At 41.1% G+C, this 19,662-nt stretch overlaps 1 protein-coding gene and 1 pseudogene across 1 annotated transcript; both read left to right on the top strand.

Annotated features, from left to right (window-relative positions):
* Window positions 1–213: 213 nt before the first annotated feature.
* On the top strand, window positions 214–1,325 carry LOC125121377 (olfactory receptor 1L6-like). Its single transcript, XM_047769606.1, has one exon. The coding sequence runs from the start codon at window positions 216–218 to the stop codon at window positions 1,143–1,145; it is 930 nt and encodes a 309-aa protein (XP_047625562.1). The 5' UTR covers window positions 214–215; the 3' UTR covers window positions 1,146–1,325.
* A 15,557-nt stretch (window positions 1,326–16,882) lies between these two features.
* On the top strand, window positions 16,883–17,822 carry LOC125120914 (olfactory receptor-like protein OLF4; annotated as a pseudogene).
* Window positions 17,823–19,662: the final 1,840 nt, after the last annotated feature.

The following is a 19,662-nucleotide window of genomic DNA, read 5'->3' as shown; positions in this document are numbered from 1 at the left end:
CTAGTCAGATGCAGTTTGGCATTGAAATCAAAGCATTTCAAGGCCAGTTGTATGAAGTTATATCACAGACTCCTTGGTACAGTCCACACAAATGACTGCCCTTATGTAATGCACAAGCTGCAAGAAGTTATGCCATATCCCCTCCACCAGAGTGAAGACCCCACACCACAAAACATATCTAATGTTATTTCATATTTTTTACTTGCAGGAAACCAATGATGAGGGGAAACCTGAGCCATATGCCTGAATTCCTCCTTCTGGGACTTACCAGTGACCCCCAAAACCAGCTATGGCTCTTTGCAAGCTTCCTGGCCATGTACCTGGTCAATGTGGCTGGCAACTCAGTCATCATTGCAGCCATCCGGGGGGATGCTCGCCTCCACACCCCCATGTACTTCTTCCTCTCCAACCTTTCCCTGGTGGACATCTGCTTTACCACTGTCATTGTGCCACAAATGCTGGTGAACATGCTGACTCAGAGAAAGACCATCCTCTTTGCCCAGTGCCTTGCCCAGATGTATTTCTTTGTGGCCTTTGGGATCACCGACAGCTTCCTCCTGGCTGCCATGGCCATTGACCGCTATGTGGCCATCTGCAACCCACTGCATTACACCACAACCATGGACCCCAGGCGCTGTCTCCTGCTAGTGATCACATCCTGGCTGGTGTCCCACCTCCACTCGCTCACCCACACCATCCTCATGGCCCGCCTCTCCTTCTGTGGGCCCAACATCATCCACCACTTCTTCTGTGATGTCCAGCCACTGCTGATGCTCTCCTGCTCTGACACCTCTGTCAATGAGCTCTTGGCCTTCACAGAGGGCTCCTTTGTAATCATGAGCCCCTTCCTTCTCATCACTACCTCTTATGTGTACATTGTCCATGCTGTTCTGCAGGTTCCTTCCAGGAGAGGCAGGTTCAAGGTCTTTTCCACCTGTGGATCCCACCTCACAGTTGTTGCACTATTTTATGGAACCATAATATCTGTGTATATCCGCCCTTCGTCCACCTACTCAGTGACAAAAGATCGTGTGGTCACTGTTATCTATACAGTAGTTACCCCCATGCTGAACCCTTTTATCTACAGCCTTAGGAATAAGGATATGAAGCAGGCCTTGCACAAACTGATGAGGAAGACGGAATAGTAGAACCCCTGTATGGTACATCTCAGCATTCACTCACTTGATAAGGACTCATGAAACATATGCTAGGTAATAGGAAGTATATTCAATTACATAGATATTGCAAAGATAAATCAATCAGGGCCGCTGTCTTCAAAATTAGTTACAGGAGTTCCCTGGTGGCTCAGTGGGTCAAGGTTCCAGCATTGTCCCTGCTGTAGCTGGAGTCTCTGCTGTGGCCCTGGTCATATCCTTGGCCCAGGAATTTCCACATGCTGAGGGCATGGTCAAAAAAATTAAATACAGCTCAGTAAGGAAGAGAAGTCAACTGCAATATAAAATTATTGTACTTTTTGGTAAAAATAAATAAAATGAGATACAGTTATTGATCTCTTACTGTATTATACAGTTTCTTTCTTTTTCCTTTCCAGTCTCTGGCTCATGTGTGTCACACCCATGACCAGTGTTGTGCAGTAGTTTTCCTGATGAAGAGCATGGAAAAACTCCTCTAGTAATGTTTTTTAAATGTTCTTTATGTGGGTCAGCTTACACAAAGCCTCAAAAGGTTACTGTTCCCATCATAGGAGTTATTAATCTTAGGTACCAAGCCCTTGGGTCCGAGTAGGGGATTCTCTTGTGACTTTTAGAACAGCTCATGACTTCTCCAAAGCTTTTCACAACTGGGTCACAGGAGGCTGCTGTACCTGCATAGTAAAAGGATCCTAAATATCTGGGTGAAACAACAATAATTTACAACTCAATCTCACAACTTGTGTGACTGTGATCAAGTCACTCAACCTAAGCCTCACTTTTCTCATGTGCACCATAGATACAATAAATGACCTCACCCCAAATTTATGATTGTCAAATGGAAAAATTCCAAATCTACCACTTTGTAACTCTGTGGAGTTTTTGATGTGTTCTTTTTTTACTGAAGTAGATTGACTTACAGTGTTATGTTACTTTTGGATCTACAACATATTAATTGGATATTTTTATGCATTACAAAAGGACTGAGTCCAATGAACATCTGTCTCCATACAAAATTATTACAATAGTTTTGAGCATATTTCCATGATGTACATCATGCCCCTGTTTTTATTCATTTTATAACTAGAATATTGCACCACTTCATCTCCCACATCTTTTTCACTCATTCCCACCCTCTGGAAACTACCTGTTTGTCCTTTGTATCTATGAGTCTGGTTTTGTTTTGTAAGGTTTGTTTGTTTATTTATTTATTTTTTTTTATTCCACATCTAAGTGAAAACATGTAGTACATTTCTTTTTTTCCCTCTGACCCATTTAATTTAGCATAATGCCCTCTAGGTCCATCCATGTGGTCACAAATAGCAAGACTTCATTCCTTTTTATGGCTGATTAGTATTCCATTACAGATATACACCATACATTCTTTATCTATTCATCTATCAATAGACTCTTGGAATATCCATATCTTGGCTATTGTAAATAATGCTACAATGAATGTAAAAGTAATAGGTGCATATATCTTTTCAAATTAGCATTTTCATTTTCCTCCAAAAAATATTCAGAAGTGGAATTGCTAGATCATGGGTAAAACTAGATTAGTCTCACTTCTAATTTTTTGAGAAACATCCATACTCTTTTCCATAGTAGCTATTCCAATTTACATTATCACCAGCAGTGTAAAAGGGCTCTTTTTTCTCTAAGTCATCATCCATAAATATTAATTGTAGCCTTTTTTTTGCTTTTGCTTTTGCTTTTCAGGGCTGCACCTGTGGCATATGGAAGGTCCCAGGCTAGGGGTTAAATCAGAGCAATAGCTGCTGGCACATGCCACAACCACGTGTGATCTGAGCCACATCTGCATCCCACACCACAACTCATGCCAACGCTGAATCCCTAACCCACTGAGCAAATCCAGGGAACAAACCTGCATCCTCATGGATACTAGCAGGGTTTGTTACCACTGAGCCACAATGGATGGATGGGAACTCCTATTTGTGCTCTTTTTGATGATTGCCATTCTGACAGGTGGGAAGTGACATCTCAGTGCAGATTTGATCTTCATTTCCCTGATGAGTAATGATGTTGAGCATCTTTTCATGTGCCTGTTGGCCATCTGTATGTCTTCTTTAAGAAAATGTCTATGGAGGTCTTCCATCCATTTTTAAATCAGGTTGTGTTTCTTTTCTGATGTTGAACTGTAGGAGTTATTGATATAGTTTGGATATTAACCTTTTATTGCTCATATCATTTACAAATATTTTCTCCCAGTCCATAAGTTTTCATTATGTTAATAATTCCCTTTACTGTGTAAACAATAATAAGTTTAACTTGGCCCCATTTGTTTATTTTCATTTCATTTATTTTGCTTCAGGAGAGATATCTAAAAAATATTGCTACAATTTATGTCAAGGAGCACTCTGCCTATGTTCTCTTCTAGGAATTTTATGATTTCAGGTCTTATGTTTAGGTCATTAATCCATTTTGAGCTTATTTTTGTATATGGTGTAAGTTAATATTCTAATCTCATTTTTTGAAATGTAGCTAACTGATTTCTCCAACACCACTTATTGAAGAGAACACTTTTGGTCTTTGCTCTGATATATATCCTTGCCTGATGCATCATAAATGAATTGACCAAAGTGTGTGGGTTTATGTCTTGGCTTTTTATTCAGTTCAATTCATCTATGTGTCTATTTTCGTGCTAGTATCATGCTGTTTTCATTAATGCAGCTTTGTAGTATAGTCTGAAGTCAAGAAACTTAATACCCAGCTTTGCTCTTTTTCTTAGTTTTTCTCTGGGCATTTGGGGTCTTTGTGGGATTCTCTAATTGTTGCCATTTTAATTATGATGTATACTGAGATGAGGAATTTTGGGTTTTTCCTGTTTGGGACTTTCTGTGCTGCCTGGACCTGGATGTCTGTTTCTTTTCCCAAGTTAGGGACATTTTCAGCTGTTATCTCTTCAGATAAATTTTCTGCCTTTTTCTATTTCTCTTCTCCTTTTTGGACCCATATAATGTGAATGTTACTATTATTGATGTTGTCCCAGAGATTCCCAAACTGTCCTCATTTTATTTTTTTTTAATTTTTTCCATTCAGCTTCAGTGATTTCCACTATATTGTCTTCCACTTTGCTGACCCATTCCTTGTGTCCTCTAATCTACTGTTGATTCCGTGTAGTGCAGTTTTAAATTCATTAATCTTCAATGTTGTTTGGTTCTTCTTTATATTTTCTCACTCTTTGTTAAACTTCTCACTCTCTTCATCCATTCTTCTCCCCAGTTTGTTGAGCACCTTTATAATCATTGACATGAACTCCAACTGATTTCTTGTCTCCATTTTCTTAGTTCTTCTTCTGGGTCTGTGTCTTAATCCTTCAGCTGCAACATATTCCTCTGTCTCCTCTTTTGGCCTAGTTCTCTGTGTTAATTTCTATGTATTAAGGAGGTCAGTGATTTCCTCATCTTGGAGAAGTGGCCTTATGCAGAGATGTCCACCGGGGTCCAGTAGTACAATGCCCTCCACCAGAGCTATATGCTCTAGGAGTGCCTCTTATGTGGGTTGCATGGGCCCTTCTTCCAGAGTGGGGCTGACTATTGTGGCCATTGCTGGTAAGCAAGCCAGCCTCAGACCTAGCTGGCTACCAGACCCTGACTCAAGAGGTAGATGCTGGCCCACTGGTAGGCAGGGCTATGTCCGTGGGCCCCTGGCTGTGAGCCCTGGGGGAAAAGGTGAAAATACTGACCTACTAAGGGGATCTGAGACTGGTGTTGACCCTCTGGTTGGCAGGTAATCCCCCAGCCTTAATAAGCTATGTGGAGGACTCCAAATTTCCTTGCCAGCATCAGTTTTATCATGATATGATTAGCTCCCCCAAATGGGTACCACTACATCAATGTCGACAGAGGGAATCCCAGTTACCTCCTGCCTCTTCAGGAGGCTCTCTGACATTAGCAGGTGGGTCTGACATGGGCTCCTTTGAAATGACTGTCTCTCTGCTGGGACTTGGGGCATGTGAGACTTGGCATGCACCCTTTAAGAACAATGTCACTGTTTCCTACAGTCCACTAGTTCTCCCATATGCAAGTCTCATTTGCCTTCAAAGCTTTTTGCTTTGAGGATTCATCTTGTTGGTGCAGATTCCTGTGCTGGGAGCTCAATGTAGGACTCAGAGAACTTGATTCTTGGGCAGAAGCTCTGCAGTTTTGATTATCCTCTAATTAGAGGCTCAACTACCCAGGGATGTGGGTCTTGACAATACAATGTCTCTGTCCTTCCAACCCATCCCGCTGTGGTTCCTTCTTATATCTTTAGCTGTGGAAAGACTTTTCTGCTAGTCTTCAGGTGACTTAATCAATGGCTGCTCTGTAAATAGTTGTAATTTTGGCATTCCTTTGAGAGGAGGTAAGCTCAGGATCTTCCGACTCAGGCACCTTTCTACACTTACCTAACTTTGGAATGTTTACTTATCCTAAGCTTCAGCTCCCTAGGTCTGAAATTATATTGCTTGGACCAGAAGCACAGATACCCCATTTACCATCTCTTGTGATCATAGACAGTACACTAACGTCTTGGTGCCTCAGCTTTTCATATGAAAAGGAAATATTTTCCTGGCAAAAATTTTCTTTTCACAGAGGGAATTAAGAAAAGAGATGGAAATTGAGAAAATAAAGTGAGAATTTAGATGGACATTGAGAAAGTAAAGTGAGGCTTTAATTAAGTGTGTTCTATGCCCCAGAGGGGAGGGAGGCAGACTGGTGAGCAGCTATCCTGCATTTCTTTGTCAAGCTTGTTATGAAAGGCATGTACCATAATGCAGGAGAAGAATATCCATTGGGATGGAGGGGCCTAGGGGTCATATTCCCTGATTCTCATTCCAGCTCCACCTTTCCCAGGGGAAGAGGGATTTTGTCCTAATTTAGCCTTGATCAGAAGTATCATGGGGACTTCCCAGTATGGCACAGCAGAAATGAATCCAATTAGTATCCATGAGGATCTGGGTTCAACCCCTGGCCCTCCTCAGTGGGTTAAGGATCCAGCATTTCCATGAGCTGTGGTGTAGGTCCCAGACTCAGATAGGATCCCATGATGCTGTGGCTGTGGCCTTGTCCAGTAGCAGTAGCTATGATTCAACCCTAGCCTGGGATCTTCCATATGCTGTGGGTGTAGCCCTAAAACAAACAAACAAACAAACAAAAAAAGATGAAAAAAAACAGAAAAGAAGAAGTGTTGTGGCATCAGGCCATGATGGGCACTTATATCATGAAGTTTCATTTTACTGTACTGAGAGAATAATGAGGAACAGGTTACAATCAGGTGCTAGGATTTGTGCATTTCCCAACTTTGTCTGCCTCCAGGACACTTATTAACCCCCAAATTTGTGGTTTTCTATCAGTATGGAGGCTTCTGCTTTTCTTGGCCCATGACCTCCACTGTTGGCAAGATATGTTGTCTCCTGCCACCTGGCCCTGTGTCCCCCCTTTCTTTGCTAATACCTAGCTATCTGCTTGCTATAACATCATCATGAACATTAAATGATATAGGAAGTGTTCAAAGATATATATTAGTTATGTTTTACGTATCTGGGACAGGATCCTTCATATAGAAAGCCCTCAATGAATTTCAGCCATTACAACAAAATTATATGAAAATATATCTATGGTCCCTTCCCAAAGAACATTCCAAGTTCTGTAATGGGGTTGGAAATAGTCATACTGTGATACATCTTTCCCACTGCTTTCAGCTCACATGCTTCCTGAAATTCATTATAAATTAATTGGTCCTTAGGCTTTTATCAGTGTTGTAGGGTTTCTTAAGAATTCCAGTGGCTATAGGAAAGGCATCTACAATGTCCATAATAACAAAATACCACTGAGCCTCCTTCTTCCTTAATTCCTCTCTCAATCCCTAACCCTAAACCTAAGCCTAAACAGTAAGTTGCAAATAACTTCACTGAAGCAAAAATTCCACAAGGAATGCTGTCCAGAACTTCAAACTTCTGCTATACAAAACTATGGCTATGAGATGTGAAGTAGACAAGTGAAGAAAAATTGGGAGAAAAAATTTTGTCCAGAGGAACTAAGGAGACTGGATAAAAAATATAACATGCTTTCTCAAGAGGAAAAAAAATACACAGCATTCCTAAATGAATGTTTTGTGCAAGATATAGTCCACTGATAACTCATTGTGGCTGGATCAGCCCTAATGGTGCTTATGGTGATTGTGAGACAACTTTGAGCAACACATGTCAGAAAACTTTGGGAGATAGGGTTATTACTCACAGGTCCTAGAAAGCCCCTGGCATAGCTTGGGCCACAGTGAGGTCAAGGGTAGAGAGAGGTGGAGAGAGAGGAAGAGAGTGGGAGATGAGAAGGGGAAGAGGAAGCTCACATGAGCCTAAGGCTCTGATTTTATTGGGGTGGGAGCTGGAAGATGAGGGAGCCAGACTTTATTCAAAATGGCCATCTTTGAAGTGGCTGCTCAGCCAATCAGAGCTTGTGTCAGGCATTTGCATTACAAAAACAAAAGCCAAGTGTCAGGGCTTAAACTACAGTGAAACTTCCAATGGGTACAAGCTTTCAGTCATAAAATGATTAAGCTCTGAGGATCTAAAGGACAATGTGGTGATTATTACTGTATTGTGTGCTTGAAATATGCTACAAGAGTAAGTCCTAAGCTTTTTCACCACAAAACAAAAATGGTAACTATGTGGGATTTCCCATCATGGCTCTGCGGTAAGGAACCCAACACACACCCATGAGGATGGAGGTCCTACTCCTGGCCTCGCTCTGGCATTACATTGAGGTATGGTGTAGGTTGGAGACAGAGCTCTTATCACATATTGCTGTGGCTGTAGTGTAGGACAGCAGATGAAGCTCTGCTTGGACTTGTAGCCTGAGAAATTCCATATGCCACAGGTGTGGCCTTTAAATCAAGAAAAAAGTAACCATGTGAGCTAATAGTTGTGTTAATGAACAGGATTGTGATAATGATTTCATTAAGTATATGCATATCAAATCATGTTGTACACTTTAAATATGTATGATTCTTTTTTTTTAATAGAGTAACCCCTTTTGTTGCAACAATGTTGTTTAAAACCACAGACAGCACTGAAGGAGACTCGGTGGCAGCACAGGAAAGCCAGAGAACAGAGGTAAAAGGTTGTCTACGAGTGACTCACAGAGACCACCAACAATTAAGAGGAAGATGTGAAAAGGAAGGGTACCCCAGGCCGAAGACGTGAAGGTTTTCCTCTAAGACTGGGATCTTGTCATAAGGAATCAGTTTCTTGCATTTTTGCCTGTTTTTTAAAAAATCTTCATCTCTTTGCCAACTTTTGTGTTTCTCTTTTCTTTCACCATGTGTCTTACAGATTGTACTCAAGATAGTCTAAAGTTGAGAGAAAGAACCACTAGAAACCCAGGGTGGGGAAGGATAAGCAAAAAACCAGAATTAAGCTGTGGTACATTTCAATTGCAGCAGTCTTTGAGGAAGCCCAGTTCTCCCAGCCTTTGCAAGAATGGTTCTCAAACAGGGATGACTGTTCAATCTTGCTCAGCTCAATCCTTCCCACTTTCCCTGGGGCTGCCATGGAGGTGACCTCTGCTCACTGCTTGAAGCACAGTTGCCATCAGCAGCCACAGCCCAAAAGCCAGTGCAGATCATCCACCCAGCCCAGCTGCCATTGCTGCCATCTTCCTAGAATTCTTTTATAAAGCATAACTTATAATGTGCAAATTTCTGTTGTAGAGCAAAGTGACTCCATCATATATATATTATATTCATGACATATATATATACATATACTTTTTAATATTTTTTTCCACCATGGTCTACCCCAGGAGGATGGATATAGTTCCCTGGGCTATGCAGTGGGACCTTGTTGTTGATTCATTCTAAATGTAACAGTTTGCATCTACTGACCCCAAACTCTCAGTCTCTCCCATTCCCTCTCCCCACACCTTATGTATGTATAATTCTTTAAGTCAATTATGTCTCAATTAAGCTGGAGGAAAAAAAATATTAAGTGGATCTTGACTGACCAGGAGCTTTTTCTGAGGGTCTGCCTTGAAGCAAGACACAAAAGGATAATCAGTGTCACCAACAAGCTAAAAACTACAATTACTTAGTGAGTTTCCATGTTCTAGTAGCAGAGCCAGTGGATAGTGGCGGCATGGTGTACAGAAATCACTAAGGAGAACAATGGTTTGGGATTCAAAACTTGGCTCTGCTGCTTATTTTTAGCAAACCTCAGTTTTTTTCATCCATGTAGTAGCTATATAGCAGCCAGCCCTTGGAGTTTGGTGAGAAGTAAAGGAGATTAACTGTCTAAAGTAAGAGGTATGATTTGTGAAAATTAAAGGAGTTTAATTATTTGAAGTAAGTGGTCTTTGCCTGGTTAGTTATGATTGTGATAGTGAGTGGAATGTTATAACTTGAAGCAGATTACCTGAGCTTTTCAATAAGAAATCAGAAAAAAATGGGAAAGGACCAGTTAGTGAGAGTATTTGGTCAATTCCAGAACTCACTTTCTGAGACCAAAGGCAATGATCAAGGCCAGGCTGCTTTCACTTAATGGGGACAGGGAGGAGGACATGGGGACTCTGATGACTGTTTTCCAGGAAACCTGGGCACCTCTTGTCACTCCCTTCTCTATTGTAACTGTAATTGGTCACATGAAGCAACCCTGGCCTGAGACAGCTGTGCTTATCGAGGTTGCAGACCCCGGAGAAGTGATGGTTTGGCCCACACCACCAGGTTGCCCCCAAGACCTGCTGAGGGGACAGCTGAGGATGAGAGGAATTTAGGATGGACACTGGAGGAGGGAGAGGATCAGCGGTAACTGCAACTTCCAGACCAGTGACAGCAAAGGAGGTTCATTCCTCCACCCTCCCCCTTCTAAGTTTCCCCTGAGGAAAGGAGGCCTGAAGAATCCATGGAGGGGAGTTCCCTTCATGGCTCAGCAGTAAAGAACTGAATCCAACTAGTATCCATGAGGATGTTGGTTTGATCTGTGGCTTCTCTCAGTGGGTTAAGGATTCAGGGTTTCTGTGAGCTGTGGTGTGTAGGTCGCAGATGCAGCTCAGATTTGGTATTGCTTGTGGTTGTGGTTGCAGTTCCAATTCAACCCCTAGGGGACTTCCATATGCAGCAGGTACAGGCCTAAAAGCAAAGAGTGAAATGACAAAAAAAAAAAATAGATTCCACAGAGGAAGGGCTCACCAGACCTGTGTGGGGAGAACTGGATCTGTGTGGCACAAAGCATAGACTGTGGCATTCATGAAAATGCACCACTCAGCTCTGCTGTGGTGGGAGCAAAAGTAACTCCCAGCTCCTGCCCCTGCCAGTCCATCTCAGGGTTGTGCTGTGGAGGAAGAAAGTCTCCCACTATCAGGAAACAAAGGATACTGCAGCCATCAACCCCACAGCAGCTGGGCACCCTGAGGGGATTCTGGATGGGGATAAAAAAAAAAAACAGGATATTAGCTCTGGGTAGTTAAGGTGCATATCAAAAGTATGAACACAAGGATCCCAGACTCTTGCATCTTACCATACAAAAGTACTAAGTTCATCAACTAGAAATGCCTGGTTTTATTTTAATTATCAGCAAATTTTTTTCTCTATGGCTTCACCTGGGAGTACCCCAGGGCCAAGATCAAATCAGAGCTGCCGCTGCCAGCCTACACCACAGCAAACACAACACCAGATCCAAGCCCCATCTGAGACCTATGCTGTAGCTTATGGCAACACCAGATCCTCAACACACCAAGCAAGTGAGGGCAGAGATTCAATCCACATTCTCACAGAGACCTCGAGACCTTAATGTTCTGAGCCACAACAAGAACTCCTACAGCAATCTTTTGATGTACCAAATTCTTGGGTTTTTGGAAAAAATTCACATATGTTTTGGCTCCTTCCTTACCTCTTTAGAAAGGTCTGTCAGTGCTGTCTGAGAGGCTGCTTCCTGGGCTTAAGTCCTCAGTATGTTCACTTAATGAAACATAAACCTCAACTTTTAGGTTTTTTTTTTTTTTTTTTTTCAGTCCATGGTACAAAGAACATGCTTTCACAGCCTGCTCCTGGCCAATGATTAATCATGACAGGGATACCAAGACAGGCTTATTTCCAGAGAGTTACAGGCACCTGCTGGTGGACCATTTTGATGCAGGTTCACCTCCCCCAAACATTGTCCTGTTTAAAGTTCTCTTGGTATCTGGCTGTAGACTGAGACTTTTCCCACCCCATTCTTTCTTCCTTCCCTCTTTTCTTCCACAGGTCCCTGCATCAGAATTTGAAGGCACTCCCCAATTTGTCCTGCCCCCTCCTCAGTGCATCTCTTACACAGTAAATCCCACCTTGGCATCTGCTTCTCAGAAGACCCAAACTAAAGCATTAACCAATACCTTGCAAACAATTCTATTCCTTGGCAGATAACCATAGAGAAACCTGAATGGGTACACCAGGAGAAGGTTCATGAATGTTCATAAGTCTAGCAGTTCAAAATGGAATCAAATGATCTTTTGACTTCATTTATTGTGGTTTTACATTCTCACCTATGAAAGCAATCTAACAACTTGATGAAAAGAAAGGAGGAATAAACCCCAGTTCTCCAGACATTTGCTTTGAAATAATAAAGCTTGAGCAATCGCTAAAATATCAATAATGGAACAAAGAAATGGTAAATGATTGCTATTGTGGAGATGCTCTCTTTAGAGGATGGTGGTCTAAAAGTTTCACCAAGAGTTCCCTGGTGGCCAAGTGGCAAGGATCCAGAGTTATCACTGCTATGGCATGGGTTCAGTCCCTAGCCTGGGAAATTACTCATGCTGTGTGTATGCCCCCCCCAGGAAAACCCCAAAACTTGACATTATAAAATAAATAAAAATAGAAGATTCTCCAATTCACGCACAGAAATTTTTTCCTAAGAAAAATAAACAGTGGAGAAGACCAGGTCACATTTACTCAAAATGTCAGTTTTTCATTTTTTTAATGAGAATAGGAGAAATTCTCCTTGAGATAATAAACAACTAGGGCAGGGGGTGGGGGGATGGCAAATGGAACTCACACAGACATCAACATTAGAATGGATAACTGCATTAGGGTAAAATCCAAAATGGAATTTAAGTAATACTCCCTTAACTGCAGTCTCCAAAATTCAAAAATCAATGAAAGGTACTTTATAGAGTTTCAGCAAACTCATTTGGTAGCCAAAACTGACCTGAAGTGACATGTGGCTATTTTCAAAAATGTGTTTATTTCACTTGATGTGAATATTTCCTCATTTTCTTGCCAAATTATTACTGTGTTTGGTTACAAGGTGAAAAACTAGAACCCATCAATGCTATCACAGAAATAATGATACATGTACAGGATTTCTTTCCTAAAATTGAAGGCATTCTGAATTCCAAAATGAATAGCCCTTAAGATATGAAGTAAAACAGTGACCCTTCACTAGACAGCAATGAGAAAGAATGACCTGTAGGTACAAGTAACTAATACAAATGAATGTTCCCCAAAACACAACATTGATGGAAAGAAGCTAAATGATTCCATTCATGTCAAAGACAAAATAAGGAAATACAAACAATACCTGATTTATCCATATGTGCATAGTTGGTGCTAGGTGAGTAGGACAACTATAAGAAAACCATTCCTAGATATTTTATACTCTGATATATATATAATTCACAATTAAAAATATAGGGTATAAAATAATCTTGCATGCAGCAGTACCCCTGTTTCTTAGGCAGATTTTTTTTTATCTCTACCCTCTGGAATCATGGGGATCAAGCCTATTCATTTTTTCTATGTATTGAACTGTAGGAATTTGAAGATGATGTTTGTATGGCCCACCATTTATCAAATCTGTTCAACTCATTGATTGTTATTTATTTGCTGGTTTTCCTTTATGAGGCTCTGGGTCTGATTAGTGTGTGAATTCCATAGCAGGTTGGGGTTCACGGAGATGGAGCCCACCCACACCCATGCCCATGGGAGTGTTACCAAGAGCAGTGCTGTCAGGATTCCCCGACTTGGTCACTCTGATCCTACTGAGGTTCAAAACTCCAGGGCCAGAGGGGACAGCTGATGGGTTAGACATTTGCTCTGACTCATCTGTAACTAGGAGATCAGGGGCTGGGTCCCAGGAGACACACCATGTGAAAAACCCACAGCTCCTCCTGGTTCCTGTTCCTGAATTGACTGCTCAAGCCCTGGGTCTTTGGTCTGTGCTGCTGTTAGAGAGAAGGAAGAAAACTGAGATGCTAGCGAGTCTTACTGAGAAGGAGGGTAGGCAAACCAAACAGGTGAGGCAGACCCAACACCTTGTGATTTTGACAAGATCTGAGGATGGTCAGAATTTCCAGGTAAGACCTGAGTCATAGAGACAGGAGGCACTGGTCAACACACCAATACACACACACACACACACACACACGCATGCACATACACACACATCTCTACCCCATGCCTTTCTCCTTTCTTGCCCCTTCCTTACTCAGCAAAATACACCCTAGCTCTCTTATCCACCATAAAGAGGACCATGATTGAATATTCATGAACTTTCTGAGAATCCAATCTGAAGTCAATGCTGATCAGTGGTCCCCAAGTCCCTGGCAGGGGCTGAGATATGGCAGCTGCAATAATAGTGTTCAGGACCTGTACAATGTGCCTGGAGAATTCACTTGCAGCCCAATCAATCCTGAGGGGCTTTCAGATTCCTTCTAAGCCACCACCCAAGGAGAGCAACTATCTCCACAACCACTTAGAGTTCAGCAACTTTTTATTTTTCATCTTTTTATTTTTAGGTTTGTCTTTTTCTATTATAATTGTTTTATGTTGTTCTATCAATTTCTACTGTACGGCAAAGCGATCCAGTCATAAATATCAGCTTTATTAACTGGAGTCTCAGAATGATTTGAGCTAGATTTATTTAGACTCATTTTACAACTGGGGTTCTGTTAGGTCAAACGCTTTGACCAAGATGATACAGGTAGAACTCAAACCTGGGTCTCACCTGTCAAAGCGGATGCTTTGTCATGGTTACCACTAGGTTAGAGCCATTGCCACCCAAAGCTTACTAATGATGACACTGGTGACAATAGTTATTATAATTCTATAACTTGAAAGTTTAGTGTCTGTAACCTGGTGATTGATATTCTATAACTTTACAGTTTTGATAGCCTAACTTCCCACACACAGACCATGACTGAGGAAAAGTCCAAATTTCTCAGGACTGAGAAATTTTTTTGGAAGTAGGACATTCCATTTTGAAAGAAGGACAGTCCTAGGTAAACATAGAGGACAAGTTGGTTACCCCAGAAAACATCATCATTTTGTTAAGTCCATCAAGGGCAAAAAAAGAGAGAGATAAAACAATAACATCAGGGAAAGCAAGGATTTAATGACCATTTGATAGAAACTGGTAGTCATTCCATTTCTATACAATCCTTATCTGTTTCAGTCCTTACAAGATCATGAGTTATGTATTGATTTTTTAGAGTTAAGTTGATTTGCAATGTTGTTTCAATTTCTACTGCACAGCAGAGTGACCCACTCATACATACATATATACATACTTTTTTTCTCATACTATTTTCCATCATGTTCCACCCCAAGAGATTGGGTATACTTCCCTGTGCTCTACAGTCAGACCTCATTGCTTACCCATTCTAAATATAATAATTTGCATCTACCAACCCCAAATTCCCATCTATCCTACTTTCTCCCCTCCACCCCCTGGCAAGCACAAGTCTGCACTCCATGTCTGTGATCTGTTCCTGTTTTTTAGATAGGATTTTTTTGCCATATTTTAGATTCCATATAAGTGATATCATATAGAATTGTCTTTCTATCATTTTTATGAGAATCTCTAGTTGCATCCATGTTGCTACAAATGGCATTGTTTGTTATTTTTTATGGCTGAGTAGTATTCCATTGTGTTTGTGTGCCATATCTTTTGTATCCATTCATCTGTCAATGGACATTTAGGTTTTTTTCCATGTCTTGGCTATTGTGAATATTGCTGCAATGACTATAGGGGTGCATGTGTCTTTTCAAATGAAAGTTTTGTCCCAATACATGCCTAGGAGTGGGAATGCTGGATTATATGATTGTTCTGTTAATTATTCTCTTTGAGCAGATGCAGAAATTGAGGTCAGAAAGACTGCTAAACCTTGCTCAAGGTTACAACTCACAAAGGGGTTTGTGTCAGATGAAGGTCAGTCAGACCCAGAAGATGTATTTTATCACCATGTCAAAGATCATGGCATGAACCTGGCTGGCACTGCCTCTTGGTGTGTACATCTTGCCATGCATACAAATGCAGAAACTCTCATTTTGAATTTTATATGGTCCTGAATAAAACTTCTAAGTTTCTGGCATTTTGATAAATTTCAGCTGTTCTATATGATAAGTTTATGTCCACATCTTCTAGATGAGGATGAAGAGATAGTAAAAAAAGATCTGCCCAAAATATAAAAAGAAATGAGGGGTTTTTTTGTTGTTGTTGTTGTTGAATCAGGAAGCTCAGGTTCCATTTTATCTACTACTGCTTCTAGCAATATTAGCAACAAGTGTCACAATTTATTGAAGACCTACGCTGTGTTAGTGCTTTGAATATATCATTTCACTCATTATCTGTGATAAGTATACAAAGTGGGCACACAATTTACAGATGAGGAAACTGAAGCAAAAAGAGGACCTGAGGATGTGTATGTTGCAGAGGGTAACACAACCAGAAATGATTCACAACTAGTCTTTAAGACACCAAAGTCAACATTCCTAAGGACTGAGGATTAGATAATTTTGACATTGGTGATGATGTTGAAGATAATGATGATGCTGCTGATAATGATGATAATAGTGATGATGATGATGGTGATGATGGTGGAGATGATGATGCTGATAATGATGATGGTGATGATGATGCTGATAATGATGATGATGCTGATAATGATGATAATAGTGATGATGATGATGCTGATGATGATGGTGATGATGATGCTGATAATGATGATGATGCTGATAATGATGATAATAGTGATGATGTTGGTGATGATGATGATGGTGATGATGATGGTGATGATGTTGGTGATGATGATGATGCTGATAATGATGATGGTGATGATGATAGGAATGCTTGTTTATAAAATATCTTTGAGTTTATAAAGTAACTTTATCCACATTTTCTCATTTGATGGATCTTCAAAAGAAAATGAGTACAAATAATCCCACCATGCCAAGAATATCTGAGTGCTACTATGACCTTTTTATGTAATGTGCATTCCTTCTCTACTCCTGAATGACACACATGTACACACACAGAGACTCAGAAGAGAGACACACACACAGAGAACTACCCTTAAGAATTTTCTAGTAAATAGAAACCCCCACAGATACCTTATTCAAACTTCACAAGCCTATGAAATCCCTAGCTTTCCTGTTTAAACAGGTAGGTGTGGACTAAGACTTAGGAATCCTCTTCCTAGCTAATCTCCAGTTCAACCTCCTCTGGGAAGTCTACAGGACCACCTAGTGGACAGCAAAAATGCAGAGTTCACCCTCAACAAGTCTCCTAATCATTGTACTGAGTTCTCATCTCTGTACATGTTTACATGCCCACCAGCAAGAGACATCAGAGCATCTCTGTGACTTTTGGGGAAAAAAAAAAAAAAAAAAACACAGAAATCAGACAAAAGGCTTTGAATGGTGCCACCTTTTGGAGGCTACAGGTATTTAAGCAATATTTTCCATATATTTTTCCACTTTCAATGGAAATCAGAAATCAAACCAGAAACTCTGACTTCCTGCTCCTGGGCTTCTCTCCACACCCAGACCATCAGCCTCTCCTCTTTGGGCTCTTCCTGGCCATGTACCTGGTCACTGTGCTGGGGAACCTGCTTATCATCCTGGCCATTGGCTCAGACCCTCACCTCCACACCCCCATGTACTTCTTCCTGGCCATCGTATTCTTCATTGACACCTGCTTCTCCTGCACTGTTGTCCCCAGGGTGCTGGTCAACATCCAGACACAGCACCACACAATCTCCTACACTGTGTGCTTTGTGCAGATGTAATTCTTCATGGCATTAACTCTGTGGGTGATTTCCAGCAGGCTGTGATGGCATATGACTGCTACATGGCCGTCTCTCTTCCTATCCAGTATACCATGATCATGTGTCCCCAGTGCTGCCTGCTGCTGGTCACCACATCCTGGCTTTGTGGCCACCTCCTGGGATTCTCACTCACTCTCTTCATGTCTCAGTTCTCCTCTGTTCCTCCCATTCCATTCCACACTTCTTCTGCGACATGCCCCCACTCCTCAAACTTGCCTTCTCAGACACACACATCTTTCAGGTCACCATGTTAACTGAGGCCATTCTCTTGGGCATTACCCCTCTCACCTGTGTCCTGATCTCTCATGCCCACATCATCTACATCGTCCTCAGGGTCCCCTCTCCTGGGGGAAAGCACAAAGTCTTCTCTACCTGTGGTGCTCACCTGACAGTTGTCACTCTCTTCTATGGGACCCTCTTTCTGGTGTATTTCCAGCCCTCCTCCTACTATTCTGAAGACACTGGAATGGTGGCCTCTGTGATATATACAGTGGTCACCCCCATGCTGAACCCCTTTATCTACAGATTGAGGAAGAGTTACATGAAGGAGGCTTTGTCCAGATTCTTCAACTGGGGGAAAAGTTCTACTCAATAAAATGTCATTCCCAGACTAAAAGCTCAGGCTCCAAGAAATGCTTTCTTCTCAGATGTTGTTGTTGTAACTTTGAAACCTTGAATTCAAAGCAGGTTGGTTCTCAGCATCCCAAGCAGGTTTTGAAAGGGGAGAATGTCTGACTTGGTGTGACTGGTTTAGTCTTAACTGGCCAAGGAAAGAGCTACATCCTGGAGTAGGAGTAGCTAGAAGCCCCTGTAGCATGACTTGCCTGGGTATTGGTGACCAAGCATAGTCAAATCAGAGTGGGAATCCTCAAAAGATGACATCAGACAGGATGTAGGTTCTTGGAGGAAGCCCAAGTAACAACTCAGGCTATAGTGAACCTGTCCATTCACTACAAGACATGTGAAAATATCTGGGAGAGTCAAATGTCTCAGTTTCAGGGACCACCTCCATACCCAGCTTTAGAAACACCTCACTTATAGGGATTAAGCTATACAAGGGAAAGATGAACCAAGAAGAAGCACTTTTTTCTGTGTGTAAGTGAGCAAGAATAATTCTAGGAGCGGAAACTAGGCACAGATAGATCAGATGCTATGTCAAAATCACACAGCTGGGATTAGAACTAAGACTGTGGGGAGTCCCACTGTGGCAAACCAGATTAAGGATATGGCATATGTCCCTGCTGCAGCTTGGATTCAGTCCCTAGCCTGGGAACTTCCATGTGGCACAAGTGCAACCAAAACCAACAAAAACATCAAAGACTATGACAGTGATTGATGAGGTGTATTGAGACAGGTTTGTGATTTTTTTTAGTTTTTAAATTCTGGCTTGTTTCATTTTTCTGTACTTAAGTAAAATATATACTCCTTACAGTAAATTTGTAAAATACACTAATAGGAAAAAGAAGAAAAGGAAAATCTCACCATCTCTGCATTTTAAAGATGATCACAAGTAATATTACACATGATTTCCCTCCTTTTTTTTTTCCTTCTTGCCTTTTTTAGGGCTTCACTTGTGGCATGTGCAAGTTCCCAGGATGGGGCAGAATCAGAGCTGTAGCTGCCAGCTTATGCCACAGCCACAGGAATGCCAGATCTGAACCGCATCTGCAAAATGCACTGCAGCTTGCTGCAATGACAGATCATTAATGCACTGAGTGTGGACAAGAATCAAACCCACATCCTTATGGATACTAGTCTGGTTCATTGAGCCTCAATGGGAACTCCCTGTAGTTGCTTTTTTGTCCTTTGGTGACAAAATACTGGATGTACAATTTTATAGCATTTTTGCTTAATCTTATATAAGAACTACATTCATGTTATTAACTGATTTTATATGAGAAAAAAGATCCTTGACTTATATTGTGTTTCACCATTATTGGATGTTAAGGACATTCAAAGCTTTCTCTAGGACTTCCTGTGTGGCTCACAACATAACTACTCAGCATTTCTTTTACAGTGGCTGTGGCTCAATCCCTACTCTGGTATGTCCATATGCCACAGGTGCAGCCACTTGTTTTTAAAAAAAGCTTTCTCTATTACATATAACAATACAATGAAAGACTCTGAAATGAAATGATTTTTATATTCATCATATGGAACTTTCAATATTGTCAAAAGTAGAACATCTAAGTAGCACTTCCTGCAGTCTCATTATCCATGCTGCCAGCATGTGTAAATGACTCTGCCCTTTTGTCTATGTCCTTTCCAAATTCTGATGTTCACATTTCCCCTTAAATGTAACTAATATGATAGCCAAAATGATATCTCCTGGCTTTAGTTTTATTAATTATTTTAATATTGGTAAAGAGACTATTTTTCCTGGCTCTCTTAACAAATTTTTTAAATTCCCTTATTAATTGTTTTTCATGTCATCT

Source organism: Phacochoerus africanus, chromosome 2, assembly GCF_016906955.1.
Source record: "Phacochoerus africanus isolate WHEZ1 chromosome 2, ROS_Pafr_v1, whole genome shotgun sequence".
Taxonomy (NCBI): domain Eukaryota; kingdom Metazoa; phylum Chordata; class Mammalia; order Artiodactyla; family Suidae; genus Phacochoerus; species Phacochoerus africanus.
This window is presented reverse-complemented; position numbering and strand designations above follow the sequence as displayed.